The sequence below is a fragment of the Oncorhynchus tshawytscha genome, linkage group LG12 (genome assembly GCF_018296145.1).
Source record: "Oncorhynchus tshawytscha isolate Ot180627B linkage group LG12, Otsh_v2.0, whole genome shotgun sequence".
Lineage (NCBI taxonomy): Eukaryota > Metazoa > Chordata > Actinopteri > Salmoniformes > Salmonidae > Oncorhynchus > Oncorhynchus tshawytscha.
This window is the reverse complement of record NC_056440.1, coordinates 17,018,944-17,035,637: the sequence shown is the minus strand read 5'-3', so window position 1 is coordinate 17,035,637 and position 16,694 is coordinate 17,018,944. Positions and strand designations below refer to the sequence as shown.

The window sequence follows — 16,694 nt, the reverse complement described above, 5'->3', positions numbered from 1 at the left end:
AGTCCCTTACATGGCCATCTCTAACCTCTCTCTGTGGGAACACGATAAGGACCCAAGGACCAGGATTCCACTGGGGTGGTATAAGTAGATAGGGAGAGATATAGTGCAGGGGGGGAGGGGTGATACAATGAGAGAAGAGAAGGGAGAGTGAGAGAGGGGGGTGGATGTGCAGAGATACGGTGAGAGCGGGGATGGCGGGATACGGCAAACGAGGAGGTGGGATTTAGAGGATTGTGGGTATTATGTGATGCAATGTGAGTAGTCAGTAAAATCTCTACCGATGAAGAGTTGAGATGTTACCCATTGGTATGGCTGTTGTTTATACTCTTATTTCAGTTGCGTTGGGTGTTTGCCTGATTTTGTGTTACTCACCTACTCTTAGACTTTGCTGAACAGAAACTTTACAGTTCTTTATGACACCAAAGTATGTGGTCATGTACAGCAAAAGCCTAAATGTTTTATGATGATAGACACACAAAATAAATTAATTTTTTTATAGCAACTTTATTTACAATAAACAAAGCACATTCTCATTCTTAGATATACATATTAGCAATTAAGACCTAAACTCATCATACATACCTTTTATAAAGAAGCATTTCATTTCCCACTAACAGTAAGTGAAAGACTAAACTGCAATAAATTTGAAACGTATAAATCCTTTACTTTTGAGTTACTGTATCTAAGGTAACATCTCTGGATTGTACGGACATCAGCAAACTGAAAACATACAGATATTATAAATCAATGTCAATGCTTTTCACATGAATGTTATATTACAGTCCTAACCAGGCTTCAAACACCTGCAATCGGTGGTAGCTTGTGAACATGTTATAACAAGGGTTCAGTACTTTCTCTGACACACCACCTGTGCATTGTGGGTACTCCAGGAAATTTACAGAGACTCTGTATAATACTGTACACTAGGAAAAATACTGATTTAACCTGCCTCTTTGTTTTCCATAGTGTGTGTGCTGTGTGGTAGGGTTATATGTCAGTACAATGAGTTCTCCACACATATATTCCCTCTCTCACCAGTGAGGAGGGATGCTTTACTCTGTGAGAGCCTCGAAAAAAGGGTTGGGTGACCTTAGATGGGAGGGGGTTCTTAATTGGACAACAGTCCATCCTCTCCTCGACTCTTCTGTCCTCCTCTCCTGTGTGACCTGGAAACCGATAAGTGGTCAAGGAGAGAGTTAATTTGTTTGTAGGCGAACAGAGGAGTGTCCTCCTCACTTCTATAGCTTCCTCTCGCGAAGGATACTGAAGTGCATCCTCCGCGGCAGAGTTTTGAAATCTGCCCCCTTTGATTCAGCTGTTGTTCACTTGGAGGAGAAAGCATGCACATATTTCAAAACAATAATTGTAGTTTTATCTATAAAATGTCTAGCACAACTAGCTACATTAGTTTTTACTACTTTACGCCTCTGTAAACGTCATTTGTTTACATGTTTCCTCCCTTCCTCTCCTCGATTACCGTTGACCTTTTTCAAAAGGAGGCGAGGTGAGGATGGAGGAGAGGATGCGAGTTGAGCAAAACCAATTGAGATTCTCCAGAGTAATTTACTGTAGTGGTTCAGTTCAGCCTGGTTCACCTGTATCACCCCCTATAGGTGGGAGGCTGTTACGACCCTCTCACTGTGTCAGCATGCACGCTGCCATCTTACAGGCTACTGCAGAGATAAGTGCTGCCCCCCGGCCACTCCCTTCCTCTGATTGGATGAAGGTGATGTCACAGTGAGGCGTCAGCTCACGTACAACTTTGTGGAACCTGTCTTGGAAACTGTGGAGGGAGATCATCATCAGGGTTAGAATAAAATCCATCACATTTTTACTAGATATGACTAGCATCATTTGTATGTTACAGACTTAGTGATCCTCTGTCTCTCTCTCTCTGCCTCTCCCTCCCCCTCCTCACCAGGGGTGGAGTTTGTAGACGGAGCCGTCAACGCCCACGGTGATCTTCAGCACCTCCTGGCTGCGGCGTTCTCTCATGCGATTGATTACGGCGGCTAACCCCGCTCCACACATATGTGCTGCCCGCGTGGACACGCTCTCACACGCCAGACGCACTATGTCACAGTCCATCTCCGAGGGCAACACACCCAGCGTGGACAGGATGTTGTAGATCTGCTTCCTGTCACCAGAGTCACTGAGAAACACACAGGGTGAGAAGACACACAACATTTACTAAGGAACCAAGACTTACTGAGCATAGCTTTACTGTCTCACACAGAAGACAGTCACTGGCACAAACTGTGTTGCTGTAATTCTAATAGTGTTGACAGATGTTATTGTCATTTCACGGTTGTGTCTTGACCCCTCACCTCTCTATCTGGGAGACGTAGCGCGTATCAAAGCTGCCGCGAGTCTTCAGCAGGTCAGAGGCTTCCCCGTTAAACAGCAGCTCTTCATTCACCAGCTTCAACAATACCACCCTCACCAGCTCTCCCATGTACTTCCCACTGATCAACTTCTCGTAGCTACAGACAGATGGAGGGGGGGAGACAGTAGAGGGAAGCCGCAGGGCAGAGGAGGTGGATGGAGAGAGAGTCGTGCGTCACATAACACGTGAACCTATATATATATCCCTGTCATCATAATTTCCCAGCTAGGCTGAAGAATAAGAAGGATTGCAAAGCAGGAGAGCGATCTCTCCATCTCTCTGTCGTTGTGAGTGAAGAGAGAGATAAAGTGCTAGGGTGAGTGAGGCTCAGCTCCTCGGTTGCCTGTGTGAAGAGACTGTCAGAGCAAACGGTAAACAGCCATTAGCCTGGTTGAGCACTGGACAGGAGCTCATTAATCTGACCCTGACGTATATGGGGCTGCCACTGGCCACAGCCAGGAAAACAACCTGGTTACCTAGTGACCACACAGGCTGTAGGTCAGTCAGGTGAGCGTCATAGACAGGTGAGGGAGAGAACAAGAGAGAGAGAGAGAGAGAGAGAGAGGCACGTTTCCACCTGTGCTTATCCTCAGGCTGCATGTGCAGTGTGTCACAGAAACATGTGCAGTGTGTCACAGAAACATGTGCAGTGTGTCACAGAAACATGTGCAGTGTGTCACAGAAACATGTGCAGTGTGTCACACAGTGTGTTACAGAAACATGTGTGTCACAGAAACATGTGCAGTGTGAAACATGTGCACAGAAACATGTGCAGTGTGTTACAGAAACATGTGCAGTGTGTCACAGAAACATGTGCAGTGTGTCACAGAAACATGTGCAGTGTCACAGAAACATGTGCAGTGTGTTACAGAAACATGTGCAGTGTCACAGAAACATGTGCTGTGTGTCACAGAAACATGTGCAGTGTCACAGAAACATGTGTGTTACAGAAACATGTGCAGTGTGTCACAGAAACATGTGCAGTGTGTCACAGAAACATGTGCAGTGTTACAGAAACATGTGCAGTGTGTTCAGAAACACAGAAACAGAAACATGTGCAGTGTGTCACAGAAACATGTGCAGTGTGTCACAGAAACATGTGCAGTGTGTCACAGAAACATGTGCAGTGTGTTACAGAAACATGTGCAGTGTGTCACAGAAACATGTGCAGTGTCACAGAAACATGTGCAGTGTGTCACAGAAACATGTGCAGTGTGTCACAGAAACATGTGCAGTGTGTCACAGAAACATGTGCAGTGTGTCACAGAAACATGTGCTGTGTGTCACAGAAACATGTGCTGTGTGTCACAGAAACATGTGCAGTGTGTCACAGAAACAGAAACATGTGCAGTGTGTCACAGAAACATGTGCAGTGTGTCACAGAATTATGTGCAGCTCTCAGTAACACATTGGACTCTTACTTTGAGCTTCTAAGAATGTCTGGATACACGTGCAGTATTAGCTGGAACTACTGGTAAAAAATATAGTGAAAGCAGGTGCTTCCACACAGGTGTTTCCTTAATTAATTAAGCAATTAAAACATCCCATCATGCTTAGGGTCATGTATAAAAATGCCCAGTTGCCCTTTATTTTGTCTACCATGGCTAGAAGAAGAGATCTCAGTGACTTTGAAAGAGGGGTCTCAAAGGAACACAGGGGGTTTAAAGGGTGTGTGTGTGTGTGTGTGTGTGTGTGTGTGTGTGTGTGTGTGTGTGTGTGTGTGTGTGTGTGTGTGTGTGTGTGTGTGTGTGTGTGTGTGTGTGTGTGTGTGTGTGTGTGTGTGTGTGTGTGTGTGTGTGTGTGTGTGTCTCAGTCACCAGATCTCAACCCAATTAAACACTTATGTGAGATTATGGAGCGGCGCCTGAGACAGTGTTTTCCACCACCATCAACAAAACACCAAAAGATGGAATTTCTCGTGGAAGAATGGTGTCACATCCCTCCAATAGAGTTCCAGACACTTATGCCAAGGTGCATAGAAGCAGTTCTGGTGGCTTGTGGTGGACCAATGCCCTATGAAAACACTTTTCCTTTATTTTGGCAGTTACCTCTAGGTACTACTTTCAAGAATCGATTCATTTAGCCACTTTTATGTCTATGAAATGTTTAATCACCAGTGGAGATTGGAACACCGCCTAAACTTAGAAGGGCCTGGTTGATTCTTTGTGAAACAGACAGCTCTCCATTACTCACAGTTGTTGTCCAGGGTTGAGTGATGTCTCATCCACCACCCTGTCGTACTCCAGTCTGAATTCCTCCAGCTCTCCGTTGGCACCGAAGGCCCCCCACTCTGTGTTCACACACATCCTCCCCTCTTCTCCCTCCACCAGCTCCACTGTCCTCATCTCCTCCATGTAGCATGCGTTACACCCAGTACCTGGGGACAGGACAATGCTCATATTACACTTGATTTGTGTGTTGTATTACAGACAAACACCAACATAGTTGGCTTTAAAGAGGGGTAGAGTAGGTGGTAGGTAACAGGAGATTAGTGGATGAGCAATCAATGTGTGTGTGTGTGTGTCCTCACCCACAATCATTCCCACTTCGCAGCTGCGGTCCTCATAGTAGCAAGATATCATGGTAGCAACTGTATCGTTCACCATGGCAACTACATCCATCTCAAAGTCCTGAAGAGTAAAGGAACATTTCAGTACGGATCTATTTACATGAATCTACTGCGCATGTTTTACAAATGTCTCATAGCATGTCTATCATAACATATTTATAATTGTGTGTATCGTAAACATAGAATCCTTATCCTGTAGTAAAAACCCTACCCCTCTCCTCTTGATGGCATCTCTCAGTAGTCCCACCACGTTGTTACCCTCGGCTCCAGAAGCCTTGAACCCTTTGGTCCAGTTCAGTAGGATGCCCTGGGAGGAACACACAGGTTAGAGTTAGGGGTAGGGTTGGTAGCAGGGCTCAGAGGAGGCTGGTAGGCTGCCCCTGAACAGGCAGTTAACCCACTGTTCCTAGGCCGTCATTGAAAATAAGAATTTGTTCTTAACTGACTTACCTAGTTAAATAAAGGTAAAAATAAATAAATAAAATAGGATGACAGGCTTATTGTAATGTCTGGAATTGAGTAAATGGAACAGAGTCAACCTTGTGGTGTCCATATGTTTGATGTGTTTGATACCATTCCATTCATTGCATTCCAGCCATTACAATGAGCCCGTCCACTTATAGTTCCTCCCACCAGCCTCCTCTGACAGACACTAACTCAGACAATCAGATAGTCACTGAGGTCAACTCTCTAATCTGAAGTCTCTAAACTTGTGTGGATCTTGTACTTATCATACCATACCTTATCATATCATACCTTGTCTATGTCCTCATGTCGTACGGGGAAGGAGAAGGTGAAACCCAGAGGAAGCTTCCTGTGTTTGATGTGGTGTCTGTCCAGGAAGTCCGATATACACTCTGCAATGTAGTCAAAGAGCTGAGAAGAGAGAGGGAGGGAAGAGGGAAAAGGAGAAAGAGGGGAAGACAGAGAAATGGAAAGACAGGATTTATGGGACACTAATTACACTGGTCAGCACAGTGCACTTCTGAGTGAACACTTCTAAGTACACTAGTGCTGCACGCTCACCATCTCAGCCGTGCCTGTCATTGCATCTTCAGGGATGGAGTACATCTGGTGTTTGGTCTCCACCTTCCACCCCCTCTCCTCATCCTCCCCCACCTTCACCAACATCACACGGAAGTTAGTCCCCCCCAGGTCCAGGGCCAGGAAATCCCCCACCTCTGACACAGCGCAGCATAGAGAAAGTTGTCAAAAAGGATCAAACACACACTCACACAACCAGGGTTTTTTGGAATACAGTTTTATTGTGGAATATTGTATTTCAAAAAGCCCTAGACACTGAATGTAAACTAGATCTAATAAGAAATGTAATGTTCTTTCATGTTCTTTCATGTACCATTCGGTACAAATAGACTAGCTATCATGAATTTACATTGTTATTTCACAAGAAGGCATTGAATAAATGGGTTGTTGAACCAAATCGGTGGCTTATGTGAAGTGTAACTTGGTCAAAAAAAAATTAATAACTTCACAAACTTCATAAACTTAATAAAAAACATGTTTTCCAATCTCAAGAGGTAAAAAACAATCAAGTTGACTATAGTAAGTGCCTATAAAGAGCCAAATAAAGTAAGTGTTTAATGTCACAGGTTTGACTGTAACAGGGTTGGTGATTTCATCTTAAATCAGCCATAAATATGCTTGTGACAGGGAGAATGGAAGCTGTGTGCAACAGTGAGGGGCAATTGAATGCAAGCTTATTTTTTTAGGGGAAATTGTTAAAACCTTTCTAGCCTGTATGGGTAACAGGGTTGCCGTGTTATGCCTGCTCAGTTTTCCACCACAAGACACCAGAAAATTGCCAACATTTTTAAAACCAGCTCATCTTTTTTTTACAATATGATTTAAATGTTTCTATAAAATAAATGTTTTTAAAGGAATAATTTCACCACATTAAAACAAGAGTTCAGTTCACGTAACAGGGTTGACCTTAAAATGAGGGACCAATGTGAATTAATCAGTAATCACATTAAATAATTAATCATCTTCAGAAATGACTGTCAAAGCAACAAAATAACTAGAGTTTTACATTGTTGGTGAAAACTTTGAGAAATGTTGTGAGTAAGTGGGTTAAAACCTTCCTAGAAGTCAGAGGGTGTGACTTCTATTTCATATTGAAATTCAGATAAGTTGAATTCTCTTAGTTGTCTATATTAAAGGGCACTTCATTTAAAAACCTCTACGGAATTGGTGTCCCTATACCGGGACGGTTGCAATAATGTGTGCTAATGTGATTAACATGACAGTTGTAAGTAACAGCAAACTTTCCAGGACATAGACATGTCGTATATGGGCAGAAAGCTTACATTCTTGTTAATCTAACTGCACCGTACAATTTACAGTAGTTATTACAGTGAAAAAATACCATGCTCTTGTTTGAGGAGAGTCCACAACAACAAAAAATGTATCATGGCAACTGGTTTGATACATTCACCTCTCAAGGTAAATAATGCACTTACATTCTGTAATCTTGCTCTGATTTCCCAGAGATAAAATGTAGCGTAGTTTTGTTTCATAAAATACTTTTTTATATTCAAATGTAGGAACTGGGTTCTACAGTCTCTGGCTCCACACCCATCCCGCATGGCCATCTAGATGTGTGAAAGTTAGTGTATAAGCTAATGATCCATCATGTAGGACATTCCTTGGAGTGTGTAAACTTACACTTTGTATTACCATATCATTTTTGTATGTTCTCTATAGTTATGTACTTGAAAATGTATCAATTGACCAATTCGGCACGTTTGGGCAGACTTGATACAAAATATTGTCCAGTATTGCAATGCTTCACTGGATCAATCTGAAACTTTGCACACACACAGTCCCACAGCAAGCTTTGAAATCAAAGATGAATTTTTTGTTTTATAGAAAAAGTTTTTTTGTTTGTATTATCTTTAACCAGATCTAATGTGTTACATTCTCCTACATTCATTTCACATTTCCACAAACTTCAAGGTGTTTCCTTTCAAATGGTATCAAGAATATGAATATCCTTGCCTCAGGTCCTGAGCAGTTAGATTTGGGTATGTCATTTTAGGCGAAAATTTTAAAAAAGGGTCTGATCCTTCAATATAACAGGCTTTTAAAAATGCAATATTGGTGCACAATTTCTACTTAAAATATGAAAGATACGCAAAAGGCACTCATTTCGTTGAGCGACCCAAATGAGGTAAATGCCTCTACCTGATCCCTCAGGAGTGGAGTAGACATAGGTGGGCAGCATTTTGACGCTGGACTCCTGGTGCGTCTCTACACGCAGTCCCCGGTCCATCTCCCTCATCATCCTCTTCATCACCTCCTTCAACTGCTCCTTCTTCAACCTGAACTCCGACAGAATCTGCTCCACCTGGGGAGGGAGGGACGAACAGGGTCAGAGCAGGTCTCATTCATAAAATACCTTTAGAATAGAATAAGATTATTTCCCCCCAAGGAAACGTCAGGTGTGGCATTTCTCAAGCCCAAGGACACTTTACATACGTCACAGATAAAGTACAGCAGGGGTTCCCAAACTGTTGTAATCAACGGTCAATGTTTACTCTTTAAGTTGAGTCTATGACAGTCTATTACAAATCAGTCTGATAGTACTTGTGATGGTATTTCAATCTGAAGGAAGTATGGTTTGAATTGACTGAAATGCATCAGAAAGGTATTGGGAAGTTCAGAAGATCACCAGGCTATAATGTTCTAGAAACTTAGAAAATAACGTTATCATTGATGATGTTATTTTCCCCCCAGTCTGATTTAGTGCCTGGTCTTATCCACTCTGTTCTAATGTGTCCCTTGCAGCTTGTGGGATTGTAGAGGGAAACAGAAGACACATACGTGTTCCTTATCTTTCAGTGATGGGGTCATAATATTTTGTAACTTAAAAGAGTGAGCCACATTTGTAGGAAGAAAACAGAAACCGCTCTGTTATTACAACCGCGTCTAGCGGCTATGAACCAAGCACTATTTTTTACATTTGATTTCAGAGTTTTTCTCACGAACCCATTTTAAATCAGGTGACCCCACATGGGTCGTGAACCCTAGTTTGGGAAACGATGGAGTACATAAAGGTAAAATAAAAAACATAATTTATAGCACAATAAAGCAAATATTGAAAAAAAAGTTGTGTAGGAGAGTAAGGGATAATGAAGATGTAATATTTCACTTCAACCCTTGCTCTCCATTTTTGTTCATCTAAAATGTGACCTGCTGAAACACAAACATTGAAAACAAATAAAACAAAATGTAATAAGTTGAAAGTCAAAGAAGTTGCTATTTGCAGTATGCCCTGTTTGATGGTTGCTCTGAAATACGTCACCACCAAGACACACAGAATTTCATCCAGCTATTTCACAAAGAGGACAAAGTAGTGAACTGAACATCTGGCAAAGCTTCTCACCCATAATTTCTTCTCAAACACGGGGCAGTCTGTGTGTGAAGACGAGTTAATTCAGACAATATTCATGAAGAACAGTATGAGTAATAATAGTAGTCAAATTATAACATAATTAAGGCAATAATGTACAAATGATTTGAAAATCAATTCAAGTAACTCAATCCTAAGTAAACTAATTCTGACGTTAAAAAACCTAGACTGGATACCAAAATTAGTTCTCATCTAAACTCTTCAGAATTGTGTGTCTTACCATGAGGGCTGTCTCTAGCACAGAGCTGAGGTTACAAGGCATCTTCCCCATCTGGCCCGTGTAGGAGCTGACACACGGCATCTTTTCTAGCCTTACAAATGACTCTCTGTGTGTATCTAGGTGTATGGAGAGTGTGAGTCTGCAGAGCCAGTGGACTGTAAATACAGTTGAATGAGGACCTCAGCTGTTTTTATGCTCTGGTAAAAGGGGCTGGCCGGAGAAGATGGTGGCCTCTGTACACACACAAACGCCCACACCCTAATGCCTCATCCCATCTGGCCAAGGTCATATGGTCAGATGAAATATCTATGACCTGATTTCAGGAGAGCTATAGACTGAGTGTACAAGACTGACCAGGTGAATCCAGGTGAACGCAATGATCCCTTATTGATGTCACTTGTTAAATCCACTTCAATCAGTTTAGATGAAGGGAAGGAGACAGGTTAACAAATGATTTTTAAGCCTTGAGATAATTGAGACATGGATTCAGAGGGTGAATGGGCAAGACAAAATATTTAAGTGCCTTTGAACAGGGTATGGTAGTAGGTGTCAGGCGCACCAGTTTGAGTGTGTCAAGAACTGCAACGCTGCTGGATTTTTCACGCTCAACAGTTTCCTTGTGTATCAAGAATGGCCCGTGTGTATCAAAGATCTAGCCAACTTGACACAACTGTGGGAAGCATTGGAGTCAACATGGTCCAGCATCCCTGTGGAACGCTTTTGACACCTTGTAGAGTCCAGGGCCCGACGAAATGAGGCTGTTCTGAGGGCAAAAGGGCTGCAACTCAAGGAAGGTGTTCTTAATGTTTTGTACACTCAGTGTATATTATGCCTTTCTATTATCATCACAGGTCAATTTGACTTTGCTGTGACTAAATCTGTCACATGTGTAATGGCCAACAAGATTTCAATGTTTTACCAATTTGAATAAAGATTCTGGCTGGTAATGACAAACCCCCAAAGCAGACTAACTAAATAAACACCTCAGACAGAGGTAAATGTTGATCTAAACTAAAAACCACTGAAAATACATACAGCTAAACTATTTTTCTTGCTTTTCCAACAGAATTTTTAATTCCATTAAGTTAATTTCCAATCTGTATCTATGCGATGACCTGACTTTTATTTAGTAGAACAGATAACCTAGAAATAGTTGAAATGCAGATTATTGTCTTTGCTTTGAAAGCGTGGCAGAGATGTGACCTATATCAGTGGGTTTAAGAGTAGCCTATGTCATTGGGTTCAAAATGCACATGATTTGTGCCTGTATACGTGTACCTAGGCAGATCAGATACTGGTAGATGCAGGTTAATTTTGCGTTACTCAAAGTCTATCATTATTTAACTAGATAAATATACATCTAAATTTAGCACACTGCAAAGTTGAATGGCCCATAAAATCAATAATGGAGCTTTGTAGGCAAAGGGTTCCTGTGCTTATCACTCAAAGGTTATCAAAAACTGCTCCAAAAATAGCCGTGGTGACCCTTTCCTCGGTGCCAGGACCTCCTGGTTTCAGAGTAAATGCATCAATAATCCAGACATACAAGTTGACACACACTGGGTCCACTACAATTCTTCTTATCAGTAGACTGTTTGGCCAAACCTTGAACTGCAAATTAAGAACGTCTGAATTTAGTTAATTCAAACATTCTTTATTCACAAACGGTATAAACTTGTGTAATAATTCATAAATCATTCAAGTTTGATTGAATATACACACACATACTCACACACACACAGAGATACAGACACACACACAGGCATATGCATGCTGCTGTTTGAGAAATCCAGCCATGTTTGATTTGTGTCAGGTCCTTTTATGGATGGAACTTGAACGTGTGCCAAGTGCTTCTCCACAGCTGATTATGCCAGCTAATTGAACCCAGTTAGAGCTCTCCAGCTAGGCTGTTTGCTGAGATGGCCTGATGGGTGAGGCTTCCATCCACCTGCCTCACTCATCAGATAAGACCCCTGACTTAGAAAATAATAATAATACGTTCTATATTGAGAATATGGTGAAAGTAATCACTTAGAAGTAAAGCAAATATAGAACCAATTGTATAATGAGGCATTTAGAATGCTGAAGACAAGAAAAATATCCAGAACATATATCCAAATACCTGCTAATTCATTCATATCCTCATGATCTGTTACACTGTTTCATGCTTTCATGGACTTTTGCAGTGATTTATTCTTAAACTTCTGGAAACTCAGTTTGCTAGATAAGTAAAGTTTCCATTGCCCTGGGAGGAGGTGAGATTTCTGAGACTTTCTTAGGACAATTTAAAAGGGCACTTTAGGGAATTTTCCATTCACGGATTAGATTATCACAATGACAATTTGTAACATTAAAAACACATGGTAATAGTTTTCTGTTTTTACCTTGTCCATCGTATGAGGGTCCATATAATACAAGTCCTGCCGGTCATGGGTGCTGTCTGCTGTGGAATAGTAAAGTGTTGTCCAGGTGGGCAACAGGAGCAGGTTAAAAAGTAGCGGTTTGTTTTAAAGGTGCTACATGAAGAACGCAGAAAACGTAAAGATAAATAACAAACTTAGAAATGATTGGTCTTCATCTGTAAATACATAAATGTTTTTATTATTATTTTTAAACTATTTATTTAACATGTGTTGAACACATGTCCAGTCATTTATGTCCAACCAATTCCTCCCTGCTGAACATTTTGTCTGCTGGTAGGCTAGTTATTTTGTAAAATAATAATTTACAACAATAGCTAATTCAGTTAAAAGTGTTCACTCAAAGGCCTGGAAACTATTTTTCTTAATTCGTGTGCTTTTGCAGTTAATGATGCATCCACTGCGGCAGTCTATATAAGTGTACTGGCCAAAAGCAAACTACTCAACATCAGGTTAAATCAAGTCCTTCTCACCTTGGTCCTCAGATCGTAATTTTCAACCAAATATGAATCTCAATGTGTATCCAAAAAATACATGTTTTATTGCTTTTCCATTTGAGAAAACAATTGCGTACGGTTACGGTATACAGCTCCAAAGCTTCGTCTCATTGACTAGGCAGGGCTATTTTTTTCTGAATATCTATGGCAACCAAAACTATCCTATTCAAGGGGGGAAAAACTCCCCTCATCCTGCCACAACCACCCCATCAACAGATGCTTCCAAGAACTCTCTTTCACAGTCTCCATGCTCAATGTTTTTAATCCGTTGCCCTGGAAATCAATTTATCTGGACACTTCTGGTATGGAAAACACTTAGCACTGAGGAAAGTGGCCAAGTGGGAATTGTTAAATGGAGCAAAATTACTTAGGGAAACAAAGACTGGGGGTGCTGAAAAATGACAGTAGCCTAGGTGAGGCTTAGGTCATCATGGCCTGTCCTGTTGTTGACATTATACCAGTGTTGGGAAAGCTACTCTGAAAATATAGTTTACCAAACTACTACCCCCTGGGCACACCACGTAATATCAACGTGGATAGTATTTGATTGAGACATTGACCAATGAGATTACAACCTACACTGAGTGTACAAAACTTTAGGAACAGCCTTAATTCGCATGGATTCTACAAGGTGTCAAAAGCGTTCCATAGGGATGCTGGCCCATGTTGACTTCAATGCTTCCCACGGTTGTGACAAGTTGGCTCTAGATGACCTCTGGGTGGTGGACCATTTTTCTTACACACGGAAAACTGTTGAGCATGAAAAACCCAGCAGTGCTGCAGTTCTTGACACTCAAACCGGTGCACCTGGCACCTACTACCATACCCTGTTCAAAGGCACTTAAATTGTTTGTCTTGCCCATTCCCCTCTGAATTGCACACATACACAATACATGTCCCAATTGTTTCAAGGCTTAAAAATAATTATTTAACCTGCTCCTCCTCTTCATCCTCACTGATTGAAGTGGATTTAACAAGTGGGATCATAGCTTTCACCTGAATTCACCTGGTCAGTCTGTGTCATGGAAAGAGCCTGAGTTCCTAATATTTTGTCCACTCGGTTTATATTCACCCTTTCAAAAAGACAGCCAAACATATGCTGAATTCCCGAATGTGTTGTTAATACGCTGTCAACCATCTAAAAACACAACCAAATTCCAATTAAAAACAATGTCAGATTTTGGGTTAGTTGTCACCTAAATGTGCTATCATTGCAATTTCAAGCATTTAAAAGCACAACCAAGTTCAAATAGGAATACAAAGTCAGATAATGTGTTTATTTATACAACAACTTAATGTGTCATCACTGTGCTTCATCTAATAGCACCACCAAATGTCCTGGATTGCAGTTCAGATTACATAAAAAGTACATCAATGCTGTTCGAGATTCTATGCAGATTATTATAGCAATTTTGAAGATCTCCACAGATCTGTGACTTTGCATGCTATCTTGAACATACATGCATTCTATGATTACATAAGGAGACAAATGCAGTTACGGTAACCTCAATGTTGCCATGGATGGTCAAATAAATAATGTTATGTTAGTTGGTAAGAAAACCTTAACTTTAGGCTATTTACTATACTACAAAAGTAATATTGAATTGTGTTTGGTTGTCAACACATCCAAATATCAACATTTGAAGAACATGTATCTTCTGTTTGGATAATTACATCTGTGCCACTGATTTAGTTGCTTTAATTTCAAATTGTCTACAAATAAAAATGGATATGTTGGATTCACGTCTCCATCTCAACCGAAAATAAAAATCTAAGAATAGGACAAAATCATGATTTGATTTAGAATAGGACAAAATCATGATTTGATTTAGAATAGGACAAAATCATGATTTGATTTAGAATAGGACAAAATCATGATTTGATTTAGAATAGGACAAAATCATGATTTGATTTAGAATAGGACAAAATCATGATTTGATTTAGTCCTATTCTTTAAATTTTACATTTCTTTAAATTTGATTTTTGGTTGAGATGGAGACGTGAATCCAACATATCAGTTATTAACTTGTAGATTAATTTGGAAGTTAACCAAAGCTCTAAACCCTAGGGTTATATGTACTGTCTATTTCTGGTTGAATACTGAGTTGAAACTTTCACAAATGCTATATAGGCTTAAATGGCATCATTGATGATATTGATAAAGTATGGTGCTTACATTTCATTGGCTCTTTGACCTACCCTTTGAAATGACTGACATTGACAGTGAATCTATTTTATGTGGCTATTTCACAACAGGCATCCTCACAATTGTAAAGGGTGCATAACTGGTGGCAGTGAAGTCAAACGCAGGAGACCTCGATATGGGCGCAGACCTCCCTCCTTCTTCTTCACAAAAAAGGAACTCGAGGAGACGGGTGAAGTGGAGGGCTGAATGTACCCCTGACGCAGGGATTCAGAGACATATATCTCCATAGCCACCGTCTCCGCTTGAGACAGGGGATACACGTGACTCCGGGGAAGTGCCGCGTCTACCAGGAGATTTATCGCACAATCCCCCCGTCGATGGGGTGGTAATTCTTTTTACAGAAGGCGAGAGCCAAATCGGCATATTCGGGAGGGATGCGCACATTGGGGACCTGGTCTGGACTTTCCACCATAGTAGCACCAACGTAAATCCCTACACCCCTCCCCGAGTACTCTCGCGACCACCCCGTGAGAGTCCTCTGTTGCCATGAATTAGTGGGGTTATGATGAGCTAACCAGGGAAGGCCCAGTACCACGGGAGACGCAGGAGAGTCAATGAGAAAGAGACTGATTCTCTCCTCGTGACTCCCCTGCGCCACCATGACCAGGGAGATGGTGGCTTCCCTGATCAGCCCGGACCCTAATGGTCGACTATCCAGAGCGTGCACTGGGACAGGTCTATCCACAGGAATAATGGGGATCATAAGACTAAGAGCGAGTGCTCTGTCAATAAAATTCCCAGCTCTACCTGAATCGACGATCGCCTTATGCTGGGAATGCGGGGGGAAAATCAGGAAAACAAACAGGTGCAAACATTTGGACAACAGAGGACTCTGGATGAGAGTGGTGTAGACTCACCTGGGGTGACGCCAGAGTGCCCTGCCTGCTGCCTCGACTCCCAGAGGGACCAACCCGGCACCGACCGGCAGTGTGTCCTCTGCGGCCACAGATGGTGCACGAACTGGAACGCGGTCTTCCTACGCACTGCACCTCCCAGCTCCATAGGTTCAGGAGAGGGGGTGCGAGGGGATGGAACCACCAGACCCCGGTCTGAACGTCCACGGGTATCCAACAGGTTATCCAGCCGGATGGACAGGTCCACCAGCTGATCCAAAAAGAGGGTGGTGTCTCTGCAGGCCAACTCCCGACGGACGTCCTTGCGCAGACTGCAATGGTAGTGGTCGATCAGGGCCCTGTCGTTCCATCCCACGCCAGCAGCCAGGGTCCTAAACTCTATGGCAAACTCCTTGTCGCTCCTCTTCTCTTGCCTCAGCTGGAAGAGGCGCTCACCCGCCGCTCTACCCTCGGGCGGGTGGTCGACAGAGCCGGAAATGGCGGGTGAACTCTGTGAAGTCAAACGTCGCATCTCCTTCTCCCCACACGACGTTGGCCCACTCCAGAGCTCTCCCTGAGAGGCACGAGATGAGGGCGGACACCCTCTCCCTTTTCGAGGGAGCTGGGTAAAATGGTGACGAGGTATAGGTCCAACTGTAACAGGAAACCCAGGCACCTTACCGCCGTCCCATCATACTCCCCGGGAAGGGCGAGACGCATCCTACTGGGACCGGTTGCAGGAGGAGTGAGTAGTGGAGGTTCGGGTTGGATTGTTGAAGGCGCTGGTGGACCTCCCTGTCTCTCCCAATGGTCCAAGGTGTCTGGATAACTTGATCCATGATGGCGCCGAGATGGTGGATTATTTTCGCTTGCTCCTGGATGCGCTCCTCGACCCCTATACCAGGGGCACCTGCTCCTGCTGACTCCATAGTTGGTCGGGAATTCTGTAAGGGGTGCGTAACTGGTGGCAGTGAAGTCAAACGCAGGAGAGCAGAACTTGGTAAGTAGCTGGAGCCGTTTAATAAACATAACTACCGGCATACGAACAACAACAAACACATGGGCACAAAACCCATATGGCACCAGTCACACAATGCACACGTACTTACAAATAAACAATTGCCAACAAGG

General features: G+C 42.5%; 1 protein-coding gene across 3 annotated transcripts; it reads right to left on the bottom strand.

The window, feature by feature from the left end:
• Positions 1-484: 484 nt before the first annotated feature.
• On the bottom strand, positions 485-12,023 carry LOC112262625 (hexokinase-4). 3 transcript variants are annotated; one of them, XM_024438276.2, is made up of 11 exons: positions 9,608-9,779; positions 8,160-8,322; positions 5,982-6,136; positions 5,712-5,831; positions 5,167-5,262; positions 4,917-5,016; positions 4,580-4,763; positions 2,328-2,483; positions 1,919-2,152; positions 1,596-1,783; positions 485-1,166 (listed from the first exon to the last, which is right to left on the bottom strand). In XM_024438276.2, the coding sequence occupies exons 1-10, from the start codon at positions 9,686-9,688 to the stop codon at positions 1,636-1,638; spliced, it is 1,437 nt and encodes a 478-aa protein (XP_024294044.1). In that variant the 5' UTR covers positions 9,689-9,779; the 3' UTR covers positions 485-1,166; positions 1,596-1,635. The 3 variants fall into 3 exon arrangements, with proteins under 3 accessions (XP_024294044.1, XP_024294045.1, XP_024294043.1); XM_024438277.2 differs by lacking the exon at positions 9,608-9,779 and adding an exon at positions 11,992-12,023 and having other exon boundaries at positions 485-1,783; XM_024438275.2 differs by having other exon boundaries at positions 485-1,783.
• Between the last annotated feature and the right edge of the window lie 4,671 nt (positions 12,024-16,694).

Excerpts from the sequence above, each read along its gene's own strand:
- LOC112262625 (XM_024438275.2), bottom strand. The coding sequence starts at position 9,688 with ATGCCGTGTGTCAGCTCCTACACGGGCCAGATGGGGAAGATGCCTTGT. Across the intron at positions 5,017-5,166 it reads ATGCCATCAAGAGGAGAGGG|GACTTTGAGATGGATGTAGT; the intron begins GTAGGGTTTTTA and ends TTTACTCTTCAG. Across the intron at positions 2,484-4,579 it reads CTCAACCCTGGACAACAACT|CTACGAGAAGTTGATCAGTG; the intron begins GTGAGTAATGGA and ends ATCTGTCTGTAG.